At 45.9% G+C, this 23,935-nt stretch overlaps 1 protein-coding gene across 1 annotated transcript; it reads right to left on the bottom strand.

Moving 5' to 3' along the window:
• Nucleotides 1-210: 210 nt before the first annotated feature.
• On the bottom strand, nt 211-21,649 carry CPA4 (carboxypeptidase A4). Its single transcript, XM_001502994.3, has 11 exons — nt 21,498-21,649; nt 16,518-16,599; nt 15,921-16,055; nt 14,723-14,821; nt 11,934-12,035; nt 10,564-10,668; nt 9,707-9,817; nt 8,470-8,560; nt 6,622-6,821; nt 5,392-5,476; nt 211-1,553 (listed from the first exon to the last, which is right to left on the bottom strand). The coding sequence occupies exons 1-11, from the start codon at nt 21,563-21,565 to the stop codon at nt 1,366-1,368; spliced, it is 1,266 nt and encodes a 421-aa protein (XP_001503044.2). The 5' UTR covers nt 21,566-21,649; the 3' UTR covers nt 211-1,365.
• Nucleotides 21,650-23,935: the final 2,286 nt, after the last annotated feature.

Genomic DNA, 23,935 nt, shown 5'->3' with positions numbered 1-23,935 from the left:
AGCTGAAAAACGAAGAACTAGACCCAGGACCAGAGCACAGTCACCAAGGTAACACTGCCCTGGAGACCCCTGGGCCTAACGGAGAAGACCTTTCTACATGTCATGCAAAACAGACGGGGATTAAAATTGACTTTTGACATTACAAAGAGCTGCATATTCAAAACCATGTCTTGGTTCCCTTCAGGTGAAGAATAGAGATGATCATGAGACTCATATTGAATATTTATTGACTTATGAGCACACACCAGATGCTGCACAAATCCTAGGCAGAAGGATAAGATTTACAGACATGTTTGAAAAAAAGAGAAAAAGAAAGGCAGATGGTGCATGCTGAGGAGGAATGAAACAAGAGGAGCCTGACTGATGAATCCTTGGTCCACCTTGGTACTCATGGTCCAAGTTGCAAAATAAAAGAAGGTGACTTTAAAGACCAAAAAAAAAAAAAAACCAACCCAGGAGAATGAAACACAGGGTACAGCAGAGCACAGACAGGAATGTGCCTGGGCAGTGACATTATCCAGGCTGGAGGAGTGATTTAGGACCTGCAGGGCGAGGGCGAGATCTTTGAAGTAAGTTCAAAAGGCAAAGTGGAGGCGAGCCCATTAGGACAGATGGGGATAATTTAGCCATCCTGCTATTAGATCACCACGTCATCCAGGGTTTCTGGGTGAGCAGTACCTACAGCGACACAGATGTCCTCTGGGATCCCAGTTACACTGAACAATACCGAGAAGAACGTGATCACAACTGTCGTATCTGGGAATTTTTGGCCCAGTGATGGGAGGTGATCCTCTACTGTGCATTCAGACCCAAAACAAACAGGAACGGAAAAAAAGGGGATGACCTATACTGATGACTCTACAGGATTTAAAAAACATATTTAAGAAGGAATGAGATCAATTAAAGGAAATTCTGTGTTATCTTTGAGACCGATCTAAAAGATAAGCCTTGTCTCCCAGAGTGCCTCCCTCTGGACTCCACCAGAGCAAGGTCACTGGCTGGCTAGATTGGATGCAGCTAGAGAGCCATCTTAGGTGTCCTTTAGCTCTAAAAATGAGGTAGACACATGCTACCCAGTAAGGGTGATCCCAAATGTGGCCTGCCCAACCAGCTGTGCAAAAGGAAAGTATACAAAAGGCTTAGTGAAACAGCAGGACCAGAATGAAGCAGGACAGAAGCGCTTCTCTCAGGTGCACCACACGAATGCATGAACTTCAGGGAGGGTGGCTGGAGAGGGGCTGCCCTGTGTTGGCTATAAAGCCAGAGGGCTCTGACTTACATGGGAAGGAACGAGCTCCCTTAATATGGCCTCAGTGTGTGTGCACAGACGGGATAAATAAATGTAGACAAAGTGGGTTTCCACCCCTAGTAGAGGTGGTCCCGCACATGCTCCATGATGGTCTTCAGCCCCAGCCAAGTCTCCTCTGCAGTAGGGATGATCTGGTTGGCTGGCAGGAGGAAGCCATAGTGCCCAGTATCTCTCAACTCAAAAGTGAATGCATACTTGATGCCATTATCATACGCCCAGTCAGTACTGCTCCCGCTAGCTGGATCTGTAAGTCAGAAGAGAAAACACCTTTGAAGCCCAGTTCCTTTCAGGATTAGATGGGAAAGAGCCAGAGCTCTGCCTGCCTGTGGGTTCCTTAGGGATCCAGAATTCTTTCTGAAAGTCATCAGGCCTACAATACACAAACATTGGCCTGATCCATATGTCTCAGGCTCTCCTGCACCATGAGGGTCTTCACCGGTCTCAAATCAAGAGATTTTAAATCCTCATTCCCACCTTGTCACTAACTCACTGTTTAGACTCCTGCAAGTCACTCAAGACCAATCTTTACAGAGATAGAGTGTAGGCAGCCTCTGAGACATCCCAATGATCTTTGTCTCCTGGGATTCATGTCCTTGTGTGGTGCCCCCCTACAGGAATAGGGCTGACCTGACCTGTGTAATAGAAGACTGCAGAAATAAAGGTGTGTGACCTTCAAGGATAAGTCATAAAAGATACTGTGGCTTCTGCCTTGCTCTCTCTTGGATTACTTGCTCTGGGGAAAGACAGCTGTCATGACTTAAGGACACTCAAGTAGCCCTACAAAGAGGTCCACATGGTGAAGAACTGAGGCCTCCTGCCAATAAGCACTTGCCAAGCACCTGAGTGAGCCACCTTAAAAGCAGATCCCCCAGCCCAGTCCAGCCTTTAGATGACTGTAGCCCTGGAAGATATCCTGACTGCAACCTCATGAGAGACCCTGAGCCAGAGCCACCCAGCTAAGATGCTCCTAGATTCCTGACCCACAGAAACAGTGTAAGAAAATGAATGTTTCTTGTTTTAAGCTGCTAAATTTTAGGATAACATTTTACACAGCAAGAGATAACTGATACGCAGAGAGAAACAGTTTCAGCCTTTGGGACCGTGCTTTGCCAAAAGGCTGGGAAAAGGCAAGAAGCCTGTTTTCCTGCTTCTTCCAAGTCAAACTCTACTAGAGTAGAAATTGGCTTAAAGTGCAAAGTGTACATAATATTGAATAACAAAGTGATGTCAATAGCAGCTATCATTTATTGAATATCTACCCTGAGCCAGTCATTATACTAGAAACTTTACATTTATGATCTCAGTTAGTCTTTAAAAACCCAAGTAGGTATTATCGTTTTACAGATGAGGAAATCCAGGCTCAGAATGGGTCATTTATCTAAGGAACTATAAAATGGCAGAGCTAGAATTTAAACTTAGGTTCATCTAATGAGAAAGCCCATGCTTTCTTCAACCTACTTCCAGTCCATTTGGTATACGACATGTCTATTAAATGAAAATATGGGTCGTTTTGTTTTTCCATTGTTCCTGAAGGTTGTTTCTCATGACACCACTTGTGATTTTTCTAGATATGCTGCTTCCACTGAGATTACACACTCCCTGGGCATATGGAATAGTCTCTCCTATAGTCTCTGAAATCTTTGTGTGGTTCCCATAGCCTTTCTCCACCCTGAGAAAATGCTGACTGAAAAACAGACAACGCTACCAGAAGTTTCTCGAGGTTATTTATGTGGCCAGCTCAAGTATTTCAGAACATATTTAAAATTCAGGAAGGAGGCAAGAAGGCCTCTGCTGAGCAGTCAAAGTGATCAAGTTCAAGGACCTCACTTTATCTGGGTCCCTGCTCAAAAAGCCTATCTACTCTTATTTATTTATTTATTTTTCAAACACAAATGGGAACATACTGTTATGTTCTGCACCCTGTATTTTTCAATTAACATTTGAAGCCTATTGCCTATTAGCACATATAGATCCATCTCATTCATTTAAGTGCTGCAAACTGTTTCATTGTATGAATGTACCAAATGTGTTTTTATCCAGCACTCTCCTGGCGGACATTTAGGTGCTTACCAGTCTTTTGTGACTGTAAACAATACTGTCATGAACACTCTTCATACTCAGGAGCTATCCCTGAGCCAAACAAGCCCAAAGAACTTGTTTCAAGCCCTTAGTAGATCAGAATCAGTGAGGAGGAGGGGAAAGGCTGCTAGAGGCAGCCGGCCTGCAAGCTGTACTGACCCAAGGAAGGAGACATGAGAACTCTAAAAAGCAGACACAAGAAGTAAAGAAGCCAAACAGGCTGGGGCTGTTGAGCACAGGGATCAAAGAGTCCAATGTGGCACAGTAGACTTTCAGGGTATAACTACTGACATTCCGAAGGCCACTCAGTCATGAAGAAAGGAGCTTAAATCTCTTCTACATGCTCCATTTAAGAAGGCAGGAAAGTGAGAAATCCATTTTAGAATGATTGTCATCTAAAATGGTCATCTAAGAGAAGGCCCAGCACTTGAAGGGATAAACGTTAACTATGACGTAGCACATGTCATAACCCACAGAGTTAGAGTGTTATTATACAAAAATCCATTATATTTTTGGAAAGCAAGGAGGGCAGTGAAGCCTATTAAAAACACAGAAGATGGGCTCTTGAAAGAGGTAGGAAATTTTATGTCTCCTGGACAACCCTCCAGAGAGCCTTCCTCCGCTCCTGTTGGAGGAATCTGATGAGTATCCCTTGCTTTTGGCACTGCTTATGCTGGGGAGAAGAATGTGTTTTATGTGGGAAGACAAGGCCATCCTTTAAACTGGTGTTTGACCCAAAATCCAGGACCCTGGTGATGCGAGGTCCTCCTCAGAGGGCTCCTACCAAGCCTCTTTAACTCTCCTTGGCCCCAGACTCAGTTCTGACTAGTGAAGCAGAGGGTGGAGAAACTCTTCTGATGTGTTTGTTCTCTGAGGAGTTCCCATTTAACCACACTACTAATAATAAACCATGAATAATTAATGGATTCTTGCTGCAATTAGCAACACAAACAGCAACATCCTGCTAACTACTTTATGCAGCACATGGCATATGAAACACAGACAAGGGTACTGAGATCAGGGTACAAAGGAGGATGCAAGATGTGGGATGGAGACTCTTCCCAGAAGAGGAAGGCTGAAGGGAGCAGCTAGCTGAGGGCAAAGCAGGTGAGATGGGAAAGTCAGTTGCAGGGTGGAAGAGGAAGAAATATCAGAGGTTCGCAGGGGCTCTGAGGGTGGACCAACTGTTGGAAAACTATTTACAGAGGAGGCCCTAGAAGAGAAAAGAAGGGTACGAGATATGAAGAGGTCAGAACTGTGCTTCCCACGTTTGTATTGACATTTATTTCCCATCTGCACCGAGGGTCGTAGAGAATGATCATATTCTTCGGTATGATCTTTAAATTTAAAGATGAGACTCACAGAATAAGGGAACTAGAAAGATCTCAGCAGGAATAGAGTGAATTGCTTAGGTGAAACACTTCAGTGAGAAACCAAAACAAAAGTAGTTCCTCAAAATGAGGTTGAGGTTGTGGTAATGAGCCTCAAGATTATCTCCAGGTTTGGGGTTTTGGTTTGTTTTTGGTTTTTTTGGCTTGATGCTTACCGCTGTTGGGAGGATCCCCTAACCCAGCTCCTGGCCTTGCTCCAACACTTGTTCATTTCTGATAAGGACTCTCCTCCACCCCCACTACCACCACTTCAATCTACCAATCCAAAGGTGGATTTCCTTTGAAAACGGAATGACAGACTGGAGGAATTTTTGATAGACTATATCAAGAGCGTTAATGGAAGATAAGGATCACAGACTCCACCACACCAACAGGACTTAACTCATCATGGGCACATGATAGATAGCATGATAGCGGTGATGACGTTGATGAAGATGACTGCCTGAAACAACTACTATCACACAAAGCTTGACATAAACTCAGTCTATTACTAACAACAAAAACAATCAGACTACAGCATAGGAAGCCCAACATGCAGCTCTTCTCCTGCTCCGCTCCAAGTTCCCTCTCAAAGCACTCTCTAAATAACCAATAAACACAGTGAGTACTTACAGACAGTGGTGCAGATAGGACCCACTTGGTACTTAGTGCCCGACAGGGAGGCCAGAGCTTTGGCTGCACACCTTGCCACCTCGTCCTAGGAAGGGGAATCAGCGGAGTGAGAAAAAAACGGATGCTGCAGCCTGACCTTCCTCAGCTGTTCTGTACTGCAATGATTTGGAAGATTCTCCACCCCTCCTTCAATTTTCTCTTCCGGTCTCTTCTTCTTTCCCATCCAACCAGATCCAAGGCCTGACTATAATCTAAGAGAAATGTCATGGTTCCTCCAATTCCTTCCCCCACGACGTCCCTACTTCTTTACTTCCAGTCTGGGGAAGGGGGTAAAGAAAGAGGTGGAAGAAGATGGAGAAGCACTCTGAAAGTGTGTGTATTATATACTCAGATTGGAGGAGCTGTATTCAAGCTCTCCAAAGATCCGAGGGCTGCTCACCAACCCATCAGGACTCTGGTAAAGGCACCATCATCTTCACCTCTCCTGAAGAAAGGATATGTCATGTTCATAAACATGAGGGAAGGTCAAGTACATTCAAGAGAAAACCTTCTAAGAGTTGGGTGTTCCCAGAGTGGAGCTGGAGACAGGTCCACTATGTATGAATGTGCCCTGTGCAGACTGCCTGCTTGAGACCAGAATCTAGTCCACACCTAGCCATGAGCCCTGCATCTGCTGGGAGGTTTATGGGCTAGCTGTGGCCCTGGGCAGAGAGGCACATTCAGGCAGACCAGCACAGAGGGAGAGGCCTATAGCCCCCCTGTAGATGCCAGCCCTGCTCCAATCTGTCCACCCTCAGTGCCTGTTCACGTCCTGGGGTGAGTGACTGTATGTGACACAGAGCATCCCTAGGCTATGCCCTACACCCTACTTAACCTCTACCTTAACCAGAGTGAGGAGCACCTCCCCCTTGCCCACCACCATGGCACCCACAGTTGTTAGCAAGGAGTGGGTCTGCAGTACGTTTTGGTCCGAAAAACAAGTGAGAAGGAAAGGCAAGGGTCAGGTGAGGTTCTTGGAACTCACCATAAACAAAGAAATAAGGGGCACCACTTCTTCCTGTCCCCAGGAGGCCTGATGGCACTTCCCAAAGGGCAGGGAGAAAAGCCTGGGCCCTTAATGAAACAAGCCCAGGCTCCTGGACTTTCCCTACAAAGCTATAGAACAACCGCCATGCCAGCACCTGAGGGTAAAGCAGGCCCAGGGCTGGGTGGAAGACAGCCCACACTCACCAGCTCCTCAGCATCTGGGGCCTTGTTGACTGTGTACCCATACGGATACATCAGCAGCTGTGAGTAGCTGTGCAGGTCGATGAAGCACTTGAAATTCCCGTGTTGTTGGATGAAATCTACCACAGATTTCACCTCCACTTCCGAATTGGCATGGGGTCCATGGTACACTTCAGAGCAAGGATTGTTACTGGTTCCCGCTCCTATAGGGGGCAGCCCAAGCAGAAACATTAACCCATAGGCCAAGAAAACAGAAATGCAGGACACTCGACCCTGAGGAGGGGCAGAAGGTACTGACAATGGGCAGGCCACTGCTAGATGTCCCCCAGAACCTGGTCCTCGGGTGTATATATTGCAGGGAGGGCGTGGAAGTGGGAGGTCAGGCTGTTGGCTCCGCCACAGCTGAGGAGGAAAACTGGTAGGACTCCTTTAAACAGACAGAGTTGACCTTCTATTGTATCACCAACTGTTGTCATAAATAATTAATACCATACTTGACAATGAGTTGTAATTAATAAGTATTCTAGATAATTACGATGAGTACCAATTAATAATGAAAATGACTCCATTTATTCTGGTGTCAACTCATGCTCTTGGTTCAGATCTTAATGGCCAAGCACTGCCAGAAATAATCTATTGTTGTGGCTAAAATCTCTTGATTATTTGACAGGTATTTAGAAATATTGCCTTCTGTATTACTTCACAATATAGCTCCCTGAGGTATCTGGTGTGTGTGTGAAACCACCCCAGTTGTGGAAATACCTGACTTAATTTTGATGCCCTCAGTTCCATGTTTGTATCAGCTCCTTTCCCACAGTCACATTATTTTTCCCCCAACGGTTTGTGGGGTAGTTCTATGCAAGTAAAAGAAGTACATCAAAAATGAAATGTCAGTACAGCTGTGGAGTAATGACAGAGAACTATTCAGATTTGGATTGGCAAGGTGAGTTTAGACCCTAACTCTGCTTTTTCTCCCCAAAGCCCCCCAGTACATAGTTGTATATTTTAGTTGTGGGTCCTTCTAGTTGTGGCATGTGGGACGCTGCCTCAGCATGGCCTGATGAGCGGTGCCATGTCCACACCCAGGATTCAAACCAGCAAAACCCTGGGCTGCCAAAGCGGAGCACAGGAACTTAACCTCTCGGCCACAGGGCCAGCCCCAGATCCTAACACTTAACCATATGCTCTTGAGATTGTGTCTGAGCTTCAATTGTCTCATTTCAGTTAACAAAATTCACTCACTAGGCCAGAAGAATAAATAAGATAATACATGGGAAAGTACCCGGCACACGGCTGGCACTATCGTGGGGATGATTTCCATGTAGCTAGAACTCAGCTTTAAATAGCTGGAACTCAGAACCCAGTGCTCCTGCTTCTCATTCTCCTTCCGTGATATCAAAGGGCTGAGGTTCATATTCACACATCTCAGGGTAAACTGCTGGAGTTTGATCCTCACAACACGATCTCGTCTCGCAGGGTAACAGGACGGATAGCTCTCTTCTGAGTTGCCACCAGGGGCCCTTTCACCCACCCAGTCACTCGCCCCAGAGACACTGGAGTAGCCAGGGTGTAAAGAAAAGCTGTGGATTTGTATACCTGAGACTAGAATGGTTTTTAAAATATTAGTGATCTCTCAGGAAGACAGGACCTGCAGAGTCATTCTCTTCCAAAATTTAAAAAAAAAAAAAATCTTTTAATGAGACACAGAGAGTGTAAAGGATTCAGCCAGGTCTTTCAGGGAATTAGCAATGGAGCCAGCCTGGAGAGCAGCTCCCTCACTGCCAGCTCTGAGCCCTACGGACCAGGTTACCCAGGGGTAGCAGGATTTGAAAACCATCTTCCCCAACCTACCTGCAAAACTAGAGTTCCAATTTCTATTTGGATCAGCACCAATGCAGGGGCTTCTAGAATTTAGGGATCGTGTCTTCCTCCAAAGTCGGTTCTGAAAAATCCACCAAGGAAGGAACAAGCATCCAGAGATGGGTCATGGCACAGGAGAAGCGAAGGTTTTCTTTGGGGGCCCAAAAGGGAGATGGGCACCACGGATGGGGCAAGCTGCTTGCGACTCTGCCTGGAGGATCATCGGGGCTCCAGTCCTCACTGACTGAGCAGCCTCCTCTCATCCCCCAGAGAGAGGAGGCTTAGCCCTTCTGGCTCTGAGAGAGGGACTCCTCAAAATGCCCAGATGAGAACTTTATAATGCAAGAACCAGACTGATGTCACCTGAACCCACTGAATAATTTTTGGCTCTGGTCTAAAGTGGGACAAACAAGCATTATGCGGCTGCATGTTCACTGATGTGATAGGAAGCGCACAGCAATGATTTTATTCTCGCCTAAAAGATTAACCTGAATCCAATCAAACCTCTAGATCTTACCACCAGTGAATAGGAAATACGAAGGATAAGGGAACAAATTAAATGGCACACAACCAAGAAGCCATCATCCAAATTCAGAATGTGAGACATTCTGTAGGACAATTACTTGGTTTCTCCAAGAAACGTATGACATTTTAAAAAGAGATGGGGGTAGGGGGAGCAAATGTTGTAGAATAAAAAAGCCTGCAGAGCAAGAACAACCAAGTGTAAGTGCAGAATTTAAGCGGATCCTGATTTCGACAAATTGACGCAAATGACGTTTTAAAGATAACTGGGGGTATTAGACAATACTAAAGAACTTCCATTAATTATTTAAAGGTGATAGCGGTGTATTGTTTTTTTCTTTAATTATCATCAGGTAGAGATGCATACTAAAGAAGTTTGGGATGAAATAATTTGATGTCTGGGATTTGCTTTAATATATGTCAGGAAAAAATGTGTGGGAGGAAAAGAAATAAAAAGAAGATTGGTAAAGTGTTGATAATTGTTCAAGATCCATGATCGGGAGTTCATTAGACTATTCTCTCTAAGAAAAAATATTCCCTGGTGATTCTCAGCTCAGAGAATGACTGGAAAATGAGACCCCAAGGAAACTTATAACATGCACATTTGGGGAAGTTTTCTCCAAGGTCATACAACTATTTAGTGGCCAAGCGAGGAATTCAACAAACAAGTCTTAACTCCAAGCCCCACCCACTTGGTATTACTCACTTTAGTTTGTGTGTACACATATCCATCAGGATTGGCCACAGGCAACAAGAAAATATCCATTTTCTCCAAGATGGAGGTGATGGCTGGATCCTTCCCGTAATCGGATACAATCTAAGCAGAGACAACGAGTTTATCAACTCTGCCATCGCAGGCCGAGTTGCTAGGTCTAAGCCCATGTCTCTTCCCCAGAGGCCCAGCTCCTAGAACAGCAGCCACCGTCTACAGCCTCCCTGCCAGCCTCATAGACACTGCTCTCTGCAACCTCTCAGAGCACTTCCAAACCTGGGGGAACATGGCTGCATGATGTCAGCAACTGCAATGAATCCTGGGCTGCCTGGTTTATTCATTCCTTCCAGGAGTGGAGCAGGGGAGGCAGACCCACACATCATAACAGTTATTAGGAATCTGAGCCCCCAAGCTAAGGGTGAAAAAGATGGATCCTCCACACACACCACCCCTCCTCTCCCAGGGCTGGCTTAAAGCAGACTTTCCAGAGGGACATGGAGACACCATGAGGTCCCTGAGGGCCTGGGGGGCTTGGAAGGGGCTGAAGGTAAACTCATCTGAGTTTTGCTGATGAGAAGGCTCTGCTCCCTCTCTGTGAGGCTGACTATGGGTCAGTGTTTCAGGGCCACCTCTGCAGCTCGTTAGTTTGCTCACTGCCATGAATGCACTTTGTCATTTAGCCACAGTGGCTTGACCGAGAGGCTCAGACCTTTTGCTTCTCTGATCTGAAAAGGACCCCAGCCTCCTATGTCCACACAGAGCACCTTCCCACCTCATCCCACGGCCTCATGGGACACAGCAGGGGCACCTCAGGCCCACTAGAATTCTCAGTTAATACCAGGCGACATGACCTTCCTTGCGGTCCAGATCGCTGTAGCCTGTGAGATCCACTCCCGGGAATGGATGCCTGCATTCAGCCAAACGGCTGGCCGCCGCCTGCCTTCTGCAGTGCCGAACTGTGGAAGGAAAAAGAGGCCAGAATGTGACCCTACTGCCCATGTCTCTGCTCCCCTCGCGTCTCCCCAGCTCACCCCTATTCATTTAATCCATTTAAGATAATTCAGAGACCAAATGTTCCTGAGGGCACCATCTATTTATCTGGTTTATCCGTGACCAGGGAGCTTAATTGGTTGGCTGGCGGGGCCCAGCGGCAGCCTGGGCAGCTACAGCCGCTCCAAGGTTGGAAGTAAATGGGAAGGGGAAACAATTGCTATTGGGAATTATAATGCCAGCGTGATTAGAGATAATATTATGTCTCTTGAAAGACCTCAAATAGTATCCCAATAGAGAGACACAAGAGTGCACGAACCCAGTCTGTTCTAGTTGATGCAATAAATGAATCCAGTTTTAAAATGAGGAATGGGGCTCACTAGAGCCCTTTATAATTGGCATTAAACGAATTCTGGCTCCTGCCTTTTAGTGTGGGGCCTCCTTGGGTCAGAGCTTGGTGCTAAGAAGCCAGGGTCGCCATCAGATTGGCAAATAATCTAAATTTATGTAGATTATTCTAGAACAGCCAGCTCAGGGCAGTTTAACCGCTGGCAATTTAACCAGTGCTGTAAGTCTGGGCTCTGCAGGGCTTAGAGGAGGCTGAGGGCTTGACAAGTTCCTAGCACCATCAGTTGTTCCATGGCTCATATCTCCACATTCTTTTTTATTCATTCGGCTGGATTACTTATGTAATTTATGTCACTGCCGTGAATTCCCTACCGCCTTTGCCAATACAGACCTGAATCTGTTAGAAATATCTGGAAATTAGACTTTCTGCAGCCAAGGATTACAGGCTGGGCTTAAAATTACATCAGCCCTAAAATTAGCTTCTTAGATTGCTTTTCCAATAAGTACCCCTAGAAGCAGAATAGAATTCGTAGGCCTATCCCAGTTTGTCTTGCTTTTTACAGGAGGTGGGAATGAAGGCAAAAGACTGTGCCCCACTTAAGAGTTTTCTGGAATACTAACCACCTCCTCACCATCCTGCCTTTCAGTCAAAACTTGGAATGGAATGTGCTCCTTCTAACTCCCCCCATCTTAGGCAAAAGAGGGGGACTCTCCATCAGACCAAATTCAAACCCGGGAGGATGTCTCCCCACCTCACTCTCCTCGCTGAAGTCAAGGACGTCCTAAAAAGCTGCCTCCTTGAGAGGTGTGAGGGTGGGGTCCTGGACACGAGGAACCAGGAGTCTGAGTCCAGGCAGGCCCTTTGAAGAGCATGGGGCCTCACCTTCAGCACATACATGGACCGGTTTTCAAACGAATGCCCAATCTTCAGCCTGTGTGCCAAGTCAGGAAACTCTCCGGCAATGTTGTCCATCTCATGGTAAATCTGAAGAGTGAAAAAGCGAACCCAGGGGCATTTTTTAAATTTGTTCACCTCTGGATGGGTATCTGTGAACTTTATCTTGTTGATCTTAATGATTTCTTCCAGCTCCCTAACCTTGGGATTGACAATATTATCGGCATGGAATGCTTATGCTGGAGGAACTAAGAGTGTGTTTCTAAAAATTTCATGTTTTATTTGTCCACAAAACTAGAGTCCATTAAACTAAAGTAGTTTAATGCTCCAACAGTGTGGCCCTGTGCACCATATCCCATTCAACCACCATTCTTGAAAGCATTGCTCCCCAAACTTTTTTGATCACTTTCTCCATGAGTAGAAAAAAGAAAAAAAATTTAGCAGGCATCATGTATATATACACTATCACACAAATATATTATGTACATTATTAAACAAAATATAGAAATAAAAATGGTTACGTTAATGATAAATATTAAACATATGTAGAAATATAAACAGAAGTCGTAAGAGTGTCTTCCTCCATCCCAGGGGACCATCTTGCTTACACCCTGCACTGTAGGCGCCCCACTTGGGAGATGATTCCTCTAAAGGCTTTTAGAGAACAAGTGAAGAGCTGTAAAATCGTGGCTACAAAAGCTTCCATTTGCTTTCAGTTAAAAAAAAAAAAAAGTTTGACTTAAATAGATTTCATCCATCTTAGTTCCTCAAACTTTATGAGGGTCAAAAGAAGGAAATAAATTTATATTTACACCTTAAAATTGAAAGGAGGAGCTTTACGGAGGAGGAAAATGTGAAATCAATATAGAATAAAATCAAGCTTAAAGGGTTTATCAGACTTGGAGTCAATACGGCCGATTGAGCAGAAGCAAGAAACCACCCCCAGACATACAGGCAAGCCAGATAAAATACAATGAAGATGATTCACAACCAAGTTTAAAAGCCAAAAAAGGGGAAATTGCAGGTGTCAGAAATAAAGAGGGAACTAGCTGGCAGAGTGGAGGGCAGAGGATAAAGCCCCAGGACCGGATACCGGCTGCCTGAGGTGCTGAGGATCTACAGCAAACCAGGAGTAGGAGTAGAGAGCACAGGACCCAGAGGAGGGCAAGAATCCGGAACCTGAGAGACGGGAATCAGCAATTCCAGCCACATAAAGGGGCCTGGAAACTCTACCCTCAGACCCTAGAAAGTGGAGCAAAAGCTGGAAGCCTGCCCTGAGCCATGAGGAAAAAGAGAGTCACCTAGGAAAAGTTCAAACACCAAGCTGTGTCCAGATGGGGGTGGGAGGGTCCAGATTCACACTGCTCATCAGGACAACACTCACCAGAGAAACTAACAGAAATAACAGCAACCACAACAACACACACAAAGGTCTGAAACTAGAAGTCCTAACAGAGACAAACAGGAAATTCCCACTAGAGACCTAAGAAGGCCTCAGTGGTTGTAGGATATGAGCTCTTAAAAGCCGTTTTTAGAAAGAACTGAATATGATCAAGCCAGGAAGGAACACTAATTCACAGCAAAGTCCACGCAGGGGACAAGAGATAGCTGTAAACCACATGACAGTGGCACCTAGAGCCAGAGAACAGAAGCGAGTCGATGAGGAAGTGAGGCTCCTACAGCACGCAGGTGAGGGGATGGAGTTTCCGTGGGGGCTTCGGTGACATTTGCAACTGGTTAGCTCAGCTACAGAGTGCCCCGTGTTAGTGAGGCTAACGTCATGGGTTTGATCCCTGTGGGGGCCCTGAGCTCTGCTTTCGTCCATGGCCCTGAACTGAAATCCTAACAATCCAGCTGTTTTGCAGATGTATTCATTGGTCACAAGAGGGATCAAGGGGCAGTGTGGTTGGAAGTGTACACAATAAAGCTACTGACAATCACGGGAGAGAAGTGGAAATAGCTGGTCAACCTTTGAAATAATCCCTCATCCAGAAGAAAAACAACTCAAAGTATATGCCTCGTGAAAAGCATGTCAGGAATACCATCTCTGGATCTAAAGAACAACATGTACTCAGGTATAGGAAAGAGAATACCAATTTAGATTTGGGGTGTGTGCCTGAGCTAGCAGAGAGTTTCCAGACTAATGAAGAAGACATTGTGGGACATATGAGAACTGCGTGGCACATGATGTTGTTCCATTCTATAGTTCCTCTTGATTCCTCAAGTTCCAATATCATATGAAATTATTCTGCTCCAAGTTTTTCATTTGCAGCGTTGGCTTACTTTGAAAGTCAGTCATCTGTATAATGTGGTTTCTAACTAAATACAGCACCAAAATGCATTATGGAAAAAATATACTTTATAAGTAGTCATGATAAATGAGTGGAAATACTTAGTTAACCTTGGAAATAACCACTGTTTACTTGCCTGGAATACGTAACATTTTAATCTGGGTGAATAAAATACAGGGATTATGGTGGGGTATAAGAAGGTTGAATTACAAGGACTGGAAATGATTGCAATTATTTCACGGTTTCCTTTAAGGGACTGCTTAAGAAAAGAAGGATCACGTGAGACAAAACGTTTAGTTTGCATTTCACTATGCTCTAGGGGCTGGTGGGAGTTAAACAACCCAAGAATTAGAAGTGTGCACACACATTTTACCCCTCAGTGAAGGGATATTGTGCCAAGGACTAACACCTCCTGGAAGTAAGGAAAGCGGTTACCAAACCCAGGAGGCCGACAACCTTGACCTTGACATGCTCTGAAACACTTACAGCTTCCAGGGAGTGGTATGCTCCATAGTTGAAGTTATTATTGCTCCGTTCTTGCCCTTCATTGTGTTGCATTTCTTCATCTTCCTTATCTAAAAGGGCCTAAAACAGACGTGACAACATTGTGAAGTGATCCACTGGAGATAGAGGGCATGCTATTTCCACCATATCTTGACACGGGCTGGCCAAGATGGCAGCACGATGGGCACACTTATCAAGCAGCACAAATGGCAAGGTGTAAAAGGGGGTAAGATTTCTTCCCCATATCTATAAAATCTTATTTCTTGGCACCCAGCATACATCACCCCATTCAAAACCTACTTACTCCCTGGAAAAAACATATGTGCTATTTGGTTATTCTATACTATGAATTCTCTAGACATCAGCCCGCATCTGGTATCCAGTGCCTCTGAAATACACAGCTTGGGAAACCATTCAGAAACAAAGAAATTCTTATAACCACTCATACTTTGAAGGTTCCTGGCAGATGTCTGTGACATGTGAGGATGATTAATAAGCTCACAGCTGCTCACGCCATCAGGAAACTCCCGGGCCAAATCACCAATTAGTCCATAACCCACCTCGGTAAAGGAGAGAACACGAGCCAGACACTGTCCTGCTGTTCAGATACAGGACGTGAGGCTGGTGTTTGGCTTGGGTGATGATGTTCCCTCTGCTGGGGGCTGTTGGTGACATTCTCCCGTTCTCAAAGGATGCTTTTTATGACTGGTCCCCAGCACCCTCCACCTCCCTGCCCAGTCCGTTCTTCCCTCCAGACTTCAAATAAGAAAAAGGAAAGAGACTTAATATTTGTGGGGCATCTATGACGTACCAAGCAGTTAGACATTTTACATACATTTAGTCATTTACCCTTCTCAATAAATCTTATGAAACAGGTACCACTATTACATTTTACCAATGAAGAAACAGAGGTTCAAGAGGTTAATAGCTTCTCCAAAGTCACAGAGCTAGTAGTTAGCAAAATCAGGATTTGGATCCAGATCTGTCTGGTTCCCTAATCTATGGATGCCCTTTCCGCTACAACATGTTCCTCTAACAGGTCACTGCTCTTCACTTCCATATACCTCAGTGTCTTCATCTGTAAAATGGAGAAGGATAAGACCAGAACTTGCAAATGTCTCAGGTCCCCTCTGGCTACTTGGTCCTATGCAAGGCCAGTGAGGGGCCTTGGCCTACCCACCTGCAGATCTTCAATTGTCACTGAGTACTGCAAGGCCTGGGACTTCAGGAAGGATTTGACTGGCTGCAAACTGACAGATGGGACCAGGACATCCACGGGATGACTGAAGGCAGAGGGAGATTTCCAGACATCGAGCTGAAGAGAACAGAAATAAAACCAGGTTAAAGGACAGCTCAGGTAAAAGGCACAAAGAACTCATTCTTCAGAACCACTGCCAAAAGCCAGGGTGATTCCTAGGGGCTGGGATCTGCTCAAGGGCAAATTTTGCCCATTTAACAACTGTACCTGAAAAAAAAAAAAAAAACAATTGTATCTGGTGAGGCTGGCCCAGCAGGCAATACCTCGCAAAGTCCAAGAAGTATTAAGTCAATGGCAGACAGAAACACGGAGTCCAGGGCTGAGGCCTGCCATCTCCCAGGACAGTGCTGCTGTTATCCACAGCACTTCTCCCCCGTCAACCCTCCCAATCATATAAAGGCATGTGGACTGATACATGGTTAGACACAGAAACTCTTCAGGAATAATAATGCTGGTGGTGTAAGAATCTTCTCCCACCAAAGTCAGAGCTACCCAAGGGGACAAAGAAGGACCAGGTACCTTAAAGTTGTCTGAATTCAACAGCTGACTTAATTTGCTGATCTCATCTCCACCTCTGACGTTAATCCTAAAAACCTGGTCCCTAGAGAAAAAAAATTCAAAGGATAATGGTGAGCTTTCAGCTGGCAAATAAACCCTCAGCCTACTATCCCAGACATAACTGGGCTGAACGAGAGGAAATGGTCTAGTCTTTGGTTATAATGTATAGCCATTAAAAATAAGGCTACATGGCAACTATGAAAAAGCGCTTATGGTATAACTTTAAGGGAAATATTAAGTGAAAGAGCAGGACACAAAATTGTATGTATGCCATGATTACAAGTATGGAAAAAGCAGATGCATTGGAAGAAAAACAGACAACGGAAATACAGCAAATGCTGACAATGCTTATGTTCGGGTCGTGGGATTATGGATGACTTACTTTTTTTTCCTCTTGTATCTGTTTTCTGTAATGTGGTCATATTACTTTATAATGAAAAACATATATATTTTGCAGAAAGGAATGTTCCTTAGTTACACGCAAAGCTAACTCATGACATAAAGGAGCACTTCTTCACTGTCAGGGGCTAGGACTAAAACTCTGGCCGAATATGCTGGAAAGAGTTGGAAAATAGAACAGACCTTCCATCCTTGGAGGGTTAGCTATTTTCCTCTTAGCAAAAAAGGGAGGGTCTGGGTGCCCTGTCAATCCTTTCCGGTTCCAGAACCCTGTACAAATGCAAACTGCAATCCAGACCAGGGTGCTGGGGCTGCACTTGGGATTCAGTCCTCCCAGGGGGCCCCGAGAGGGCCCAGAAGGGAGCCGGCCATCCTGAGCCCCCTTTGTTGTCTGTTCTGCATTTGTTTCATATACACCATTTAGTTGGAAGCGGCTGCGGCAGGGGTAGAGGCCCCCGAAGTCCTGTGTGTGGGTGGGAGAAGGCTGAGCCTGAAAAGCTGCCTTTGTGCTCTCAGCCGGCTCAGGGAGCCAGGGGAGCCATTAGGCCGTTGCTAGGTGACGGCCCAAATGAATCTGCACTCGAGGCTGTCACATGCGTCATCCCTTTGACACAATGAATGTGAGAAGAGCTGCTGGAGAGGGCTGTGGGCTGAAGGACCTGTTGACAGAGAAAATGGTTCTGTCACAGGGAGCTAAACGTGCAGCCTCACGTGGCAGATCAGCATCTCATCAGAAAACCGGCTCAATCCGGATGGACGCTCAGGGTTTAACTTTGTTCTGGGAGCTTCTGGAGGATCTGTGGAGGTCTAGCCTGGCCCCAAGGAGGCCAGGGTCACTGCAGAGTTGCTTCCATTGCAGGTGGCAGCTCTGAAGGAAATGCCAGTGACCAAGGCTCCCTTTCTCCCAACTCTTCCGTCTCCGCGGCGTTGGGGAAGGTGGGCTGCTAACTGCATCCCACGGGAGCTGCTGAGGCCGTAGTGGAGAAGCCGCCAACTGGGCAGGTCTCAGTCTGAATCCAACGGGCTTGCTAGGAGTTAGACTGCAGCCCTGGGAAGACGGACAGTCAAATCACCATTTCCCTGACCCTGGGCAGGGAGCCTCACAAAAAAGGGGCAGGTTAAAAACAGAAGAGAAATCCTTACTCCTGGCTGATGACCAGGGCCCATCTGCCAAACTCATGCTCTGTCACAACCCATCCTCAACACTCCAGAACAAGGGATGTCTTAAAAATGGGTGTTCTAGAAAGCACGGACATCTCTATTGGCAAAATTAGGTATTTGTAAAATACAGTACTGATTAGGGCAATCACAAAAAAGGAGGGGAGGGAGAAGGAACAGGAAGAGAAAAAAGCGGAACATAGGAATAAGGAGCTCTTAAGAGTCTGAAAATCATGTTACACATTCACCCAGAGCATGTGTTTTACTTTTCCCAAAGTGGTAACTTCACAACCAAACTTCCATACTCCTGGGCACAGTGCACAATAATGGGACACAGTGTATCTAACCGGCCCTGATGATGATTAAACCCACAGCCCACCTCATCACGCCTTAACAAGCCCAGCTACAGAGGTTAAAGACACATCTGTAGTGTGCAGAGAGACAGGGTGGAAGGGCTGGTAAAGAGCGGGGCCCTTCCCCATCTCTCTCTCCTACACCTTCTTGGCTCCAGCCTCACTGAAATCCTAAATTCACCATGTACTTTGCCCGTCTGTGCCTTTGCACATGCTGTTCCTTCTACCTGGACATCCAGCCCTTTTCCTTATCTGCCTGGCAATCTCCCACCCAGGCTTTAGGACCAACTCCCACCACCCACAAGGTTTTCCCTAACCAGAGGAGGCAAAGTTAGAAACAATCTTCAGATGGTGCTAAAAATTAGGGGTGAGGGGGCTGTCTAACATTATTGTCATGAACATAAGTCCATCAATACCTGGAAGCAGAGAGAACGTAAGTGGGTGCCAGGTGAAGGGCAGCCTTCTTCTTGCCCTTGTTGTCCTTGTTTCTACTTGGAAAATGCCTTCTGCAGGCCCTGAGAGTGTGAGTGGCTGAACACAACCTATCTCCACCATCCGGAAATCTGTTCAAAGGCTTTAAGCTCTTCCTGAAGATGGAAGATTGGCCTGGGAGGGGGGATATGGTGGGATTTGCAGGCTGCCATGTTAACCCTCCTACTCAGCACAGTTGTTCTTACAGCTCTTCCTAACTCTGGCCCTCTCCAATACCCAGGGCTGTCCAGCTGCTGTGAACGCAACGATTGTGATCCTCTCTCACTCACTCCCACGCTTGTCCCACGTTCTAGACAGTCAACAGTCACCTTGGTGCTGAGCTTCTATCCCTCCCACTTTGGCCATGTGGGCAGCCAGGTGGCCTGTTCTTTGTGCCTATCTCACCTGCCTTTCCACTCAGGCTTAGCAACTACCATGAGTACTGGGAGATGGTTTCACAGACTCTTAAATGCCTGCCAGCTACTGCTGAGGCTACAACCAGTTCTGCAACTACTTCCTGTCCTCTGCCTGCCCCACACCTCTAGGCATCCTGGCCACTGTCCCATCCTTAAGATGACTAAAGACCAGAGCAGAAGACACCAGCAGAGTGAGACAGGGGAAGTAGATGACTTGGGTGGGAGGAACGGAGACTGAGGTGGGGAGGGGAGGGACGATCATCACCTTCATCTCCATCAGCCCTGTATCGCCTCCAAGCCAACTTGTCTCCTAGCTTCCTGGCCATTTGAATGCTCAAAGGCCAGCTTCCCCTTACTCTACCTGTTCACTAAGATGGATGTTTGGGACGTGTCTATGTACCCCAGAAAGGAGTCCACCACCTTTGCTGGGTTCCCTACTACGGGGTAAGAACAAATTTGGTGATGAGGATGACACTACTGGTTAAAACCATCTGCAGTTAGCTCAGGCACACACCCCTTTCTGTGCCAGCCCCTGAGACAAGCACTCCAGGGTCCATCCCAGCTGTCTCAACCCAGGTGTCCAGTGCGTTGTAAGAGAAGTCTGTACTCCGAGAAATAAAGATTTTTCAGCCATGTGAATAGCTGCAGTGGGAGCCTGACAGCTCCATGCGTCAGCCCACACGGCAGTGAGCATAGTTATTACACACCTACTGCTGAGCTGCCTGTGGCAACATCTCCTTCCCAGGCCACCTGCTACACTGAACCCCCCTGAGCTATTTGGCAGTAGAGACCAGGTGTGAACAGAAGCCATCACCATAAAAATTACTCAATCTCATATAAGTAATTACCTCAATAAACAACTCCAAAGTCCCTTTAGCCAGGTAGTATAAGAGAGAGTAAACTAACAGATATAGATAGATCAGGGAGATACAGGATTCTATCTGGAGATTAACTTGTGTTATAGCAAAAGGGATGGGTGTTGTAGCCAGAGTTCCAGCTCCCCTGCTTACCAGCTAAGTGGCCTTGAGCAGCTTCTTTAACCTTTCCAAGGCTGAGTTTCTTCATGTTTAAATTGAGGAAAATAACACCCCTGCCTGGCAGAGTTGTTGTGTGCTCCAAAAGATAATGCACATGAAAGCGCTTTGCAAATAGCAAAGTATTATGCAATAATGAGTTATTAGAATTCAACCTTCTAGCAGGGTACCATGGCATCCTTTCATCTCTCCCACCTCCCAAATGTCCTTTCCTTTGCAAACCTCAAAGCATTCAGTGTGGAGGGGGTTGAGCATGTGCGCACGCAAGCACGCGCGCGCACACACGCACACACACACACACACACACACACAGAGTTTACAGGTGTGTCCTTGCATGTCAATTTTCATAGCTGTAGCTAGGCAAGACCTATCAAATCTCCATGTCCTAGACGGTGACGAGAAAGCACCAGCTCAACTAAGCCTTCACCGTTAACAGAGAGGTGAAACCAGAAAGCCTAAGACTCAGGTTTTCCCTTAAGCATGGCAGAAATTAGAAAGAATTTCTGGTCATTCTTGGTAATTCACAATATAGGAATAAGAAAGTAGGCAGTGCCTGGAACTGACCCTACAAATAAGAACTAGGAAGAAAAAGTATTGGCAGGAGATTAGGGAGCTGGGGAGGGACTGTGGAGACCATTTAGTCCTGATTCCACAGGTAAAACTAGCCCAAGAAAGAAGTAACTGATCCAGGGGCCAGGCAGGTGGTGCAGCAGTTAAGTTCGCACGTTTCACTTCTCCGCAGCCTGGGGTTCACCGGTTCGGATCCCCGGTGCAGACATGGGACTGCTTGGCAAAAGCCATGCTGCGGTAGGGGTCCTACGTATAAAGTAGAGGAAGATGGGCATGGATGTTAGCTCAGGGCCAGGCTTCCTCAGCAAAAAGAGGAGGACTGGCAGTAGTTAGCTCAGGGCTAATCTTCCTTGAGGGGAAAAAAAAAAACAGAAGTAACTGGTCCAAGATGACATGGGCAGAGCTGGCACAGGAGCTGGGTATTCTTTCCCAGGGCCATATGGGTTGAGGTATAATCAGTCACTCATTTCCAGATTCATTTGGAGCCCATATCTCTGAACTAACCAAGTAAAAATAATAATAAGTCCAAAAGGAACTTACCCAAAAAACTTTTCTCGGCCACAGATGCTGGGCCCAATCAGGGCCCCAAAGAACAGTATCCACTTCATGTCCCAAGGGTCTCAGCCACAGAGCAGCTGAGTCAAGCTGTATTTATAAGGACTCTGAGGTAGACTCATGTCCTCAAAAATGCTAATGTGATTCCCAAGCACCCTTGCAACTCTGACGCTACGTCAGGCGTGCGCCTACCCATGCCTCTTCCATTCCTTTTGAGTGATAAAGGCCAAGCCTCTTGACTTACAAGATCAGAACTTGCTCCTCAGGCTGGAAAAGTCTGTGCCAAGGGTGCCACATTGCTCATCGCTTGGTATTTAAATAGTGTTTTTTGAGTAAATAGGAAAGTCCCAGGACAGGAGAAGCCAGATTAGAAACATGGGATGGAGTTAGCTGTAGATTAAAGAAAAGTGAAGACCATCAAAGGAACCACAAGCCAGCTCCAAGACCACACGCTTAACAAGCCTCATCAGAGAATTTCACCAGAGCAGGTCATCATGATGAAAGTTTGTGGCCTCTGTTTTGAATTTGACACCCAATTCCTATGATCCCACTAAGAAAGTAGACATATATGAGGTAAATGGTATAGGAAGATTGTGTTGGTCTGAATAAATTACCAGTTTTCCTTGGGGTCTGAGCTAAAGGGAAGGCTTAATGATATTATTAGTAATAATACTTTCTTATATTTGCTAGACTCTGAGTCTGGTATCTTTTCCACTAAGTCACAGCAGAGTAAATGGAAGACACTCATGACCTCCACAACTTCTTCAGGGACTTTGAGGCCTTGAGTCTGTCTTGGGAGCCCCATATCCACAAGCCTCCCGCATCCCGCTGTCCTATGGTCTACCTTCTTTCTGCACTTGCTCAAGGGGAGTGGATACAACCAAGAGGCATGGTTGGGTGTGTCAAAGAAAAATTATCCTGACACTTGTTAAAACCATAAGGAAGACTTTATTCAAAATTATTGCAATAGGGGTCATGCAACAGGAGAGAGTACATAATTGTGTTCAACTCTGACTACAGTAAAGACAGAAGAGTGAGGGGTCAGTAGATGGAAAATTGCTAAGAGGAGACATCAAGAGTAGGGGGACAGCCAGCCCATGGCACAGCAGTTAAGTTCGCACGTTCTGATTTGGCAGCCCAGGGTTCACCGGCTCACATCCCAGGTGTGGACCTAGTACTGCTTGTCAGGCCATGCTGTGGTAGGTGTCCCACATACAAAGTAGAAGAAAACGGGCACAGATGTGAGCTCAGGGCCAGTCTTCCTCAGCAAAAAGAGGAGGATTGGTGGCAGATGTTAGCTCAGGGCTAATCTTCCTCAAGAAAAAAAAAGAGTAGGGGGATTCTTGCTTAACTAGCCTAACAGGATTCTTGCTAAAGGCAGGCCAAAGATGTACACATAAAAAGTGGAGGATGAGGAACTTGATCAGATGTCAAGAATTGGGGGATGACTTAGCAGAATTCTCTGCTAAGACTGATTTAGGGCCAAAAGACAAGCCCTAGTCAAAAAGAAGACTCAGAGAGCCTGTCTAAGGTTTGGTCAAGGAAAGTCTTTGTCAGGAGTTGTGGAGCCAGTGGCCTCTATCAGAGCTCTTTCATCCTTCCAACACTGAAACTGAACTCCTGTGCCCACTCCGGTCCATCACAAAGGTTGGGCTCTACTTCACCAAAATAGATTTCAGCTCTGAAATTAGTAACAAGAGAAGCTGAGACTGGAATCTGCAAGCAATGTGAACTAAAGAATCAAATACCCAGAATTCTAGACAAGCTGGAATTCACTTCCCATCTTTTTCTCCCAGGGAAATCCATCAACAAAATCTAAGTCCTTCTTGGAAGTGAATGTCTAAAGAGAAATTATATGGAATCTGAGACCCAGACTGGATGGGGCAGCCAGCAGGAAGGCATGTCGCTGGTTTGGGTCCCCACCAATGTTTATAATGCAGCATACCAGAAATGGAAAAGCAGAAGCCAACAATGGAACCAAAGGATACAGCACCTAGCACAATGCTTGGCACAACGCAGTGGCTTAATTAGTATTTATTGAATAAACTATCTCAAAAGTCCACTTCCATCTCTTAAATGCTATTCTATTAAGGTGAAGGAGCTGACACATGCCACAACATGGATGAACCTTGAAAACATCATGCTAAGTAAAATAAGTCAGTCACAAAAGGACAAGTACTATTTGATTCCATTTGTACGTGGCACCTAGAACAGGCAAATGCATAGAGACAGAAAGCAGCATAGAGGCTACCAGGGGCTGGATTGAAGGAGTATGGGGAGTTATTGCTTAATGGGTACAGAGCTTCAGTTTGGGATGAAGAAAAAGTTCTGGAGATGGATGGTGGTGATGATTGCACAGCACTGTGAAAGTACTTAAAGCCACTGAATTATACACTTAAAAATAGTTAAAATGGGGGCCTGCC

The sequence above is a fragment of the Equus caballus genome, chromosome 4, assembly GCF_041296265.1.
Source record: "Equus caballus isolate H_3958 breed thoroughbred chromosome 4, TB-T2T, whole genome shotgun sequence".
In the NCBI taxonomy this organism is placed as follows: domain Eukaryota; kingdom Metazoa; phylum Chordata; class Mammalia; order Perissodactyla; family Equidae; genus Equus; species Equus caballus.
The sequence above is the reverse complement of the archived record's forward strand: the minus strand, read 5'-3'. Positions and strand labels throughout refer to the sequence as shown.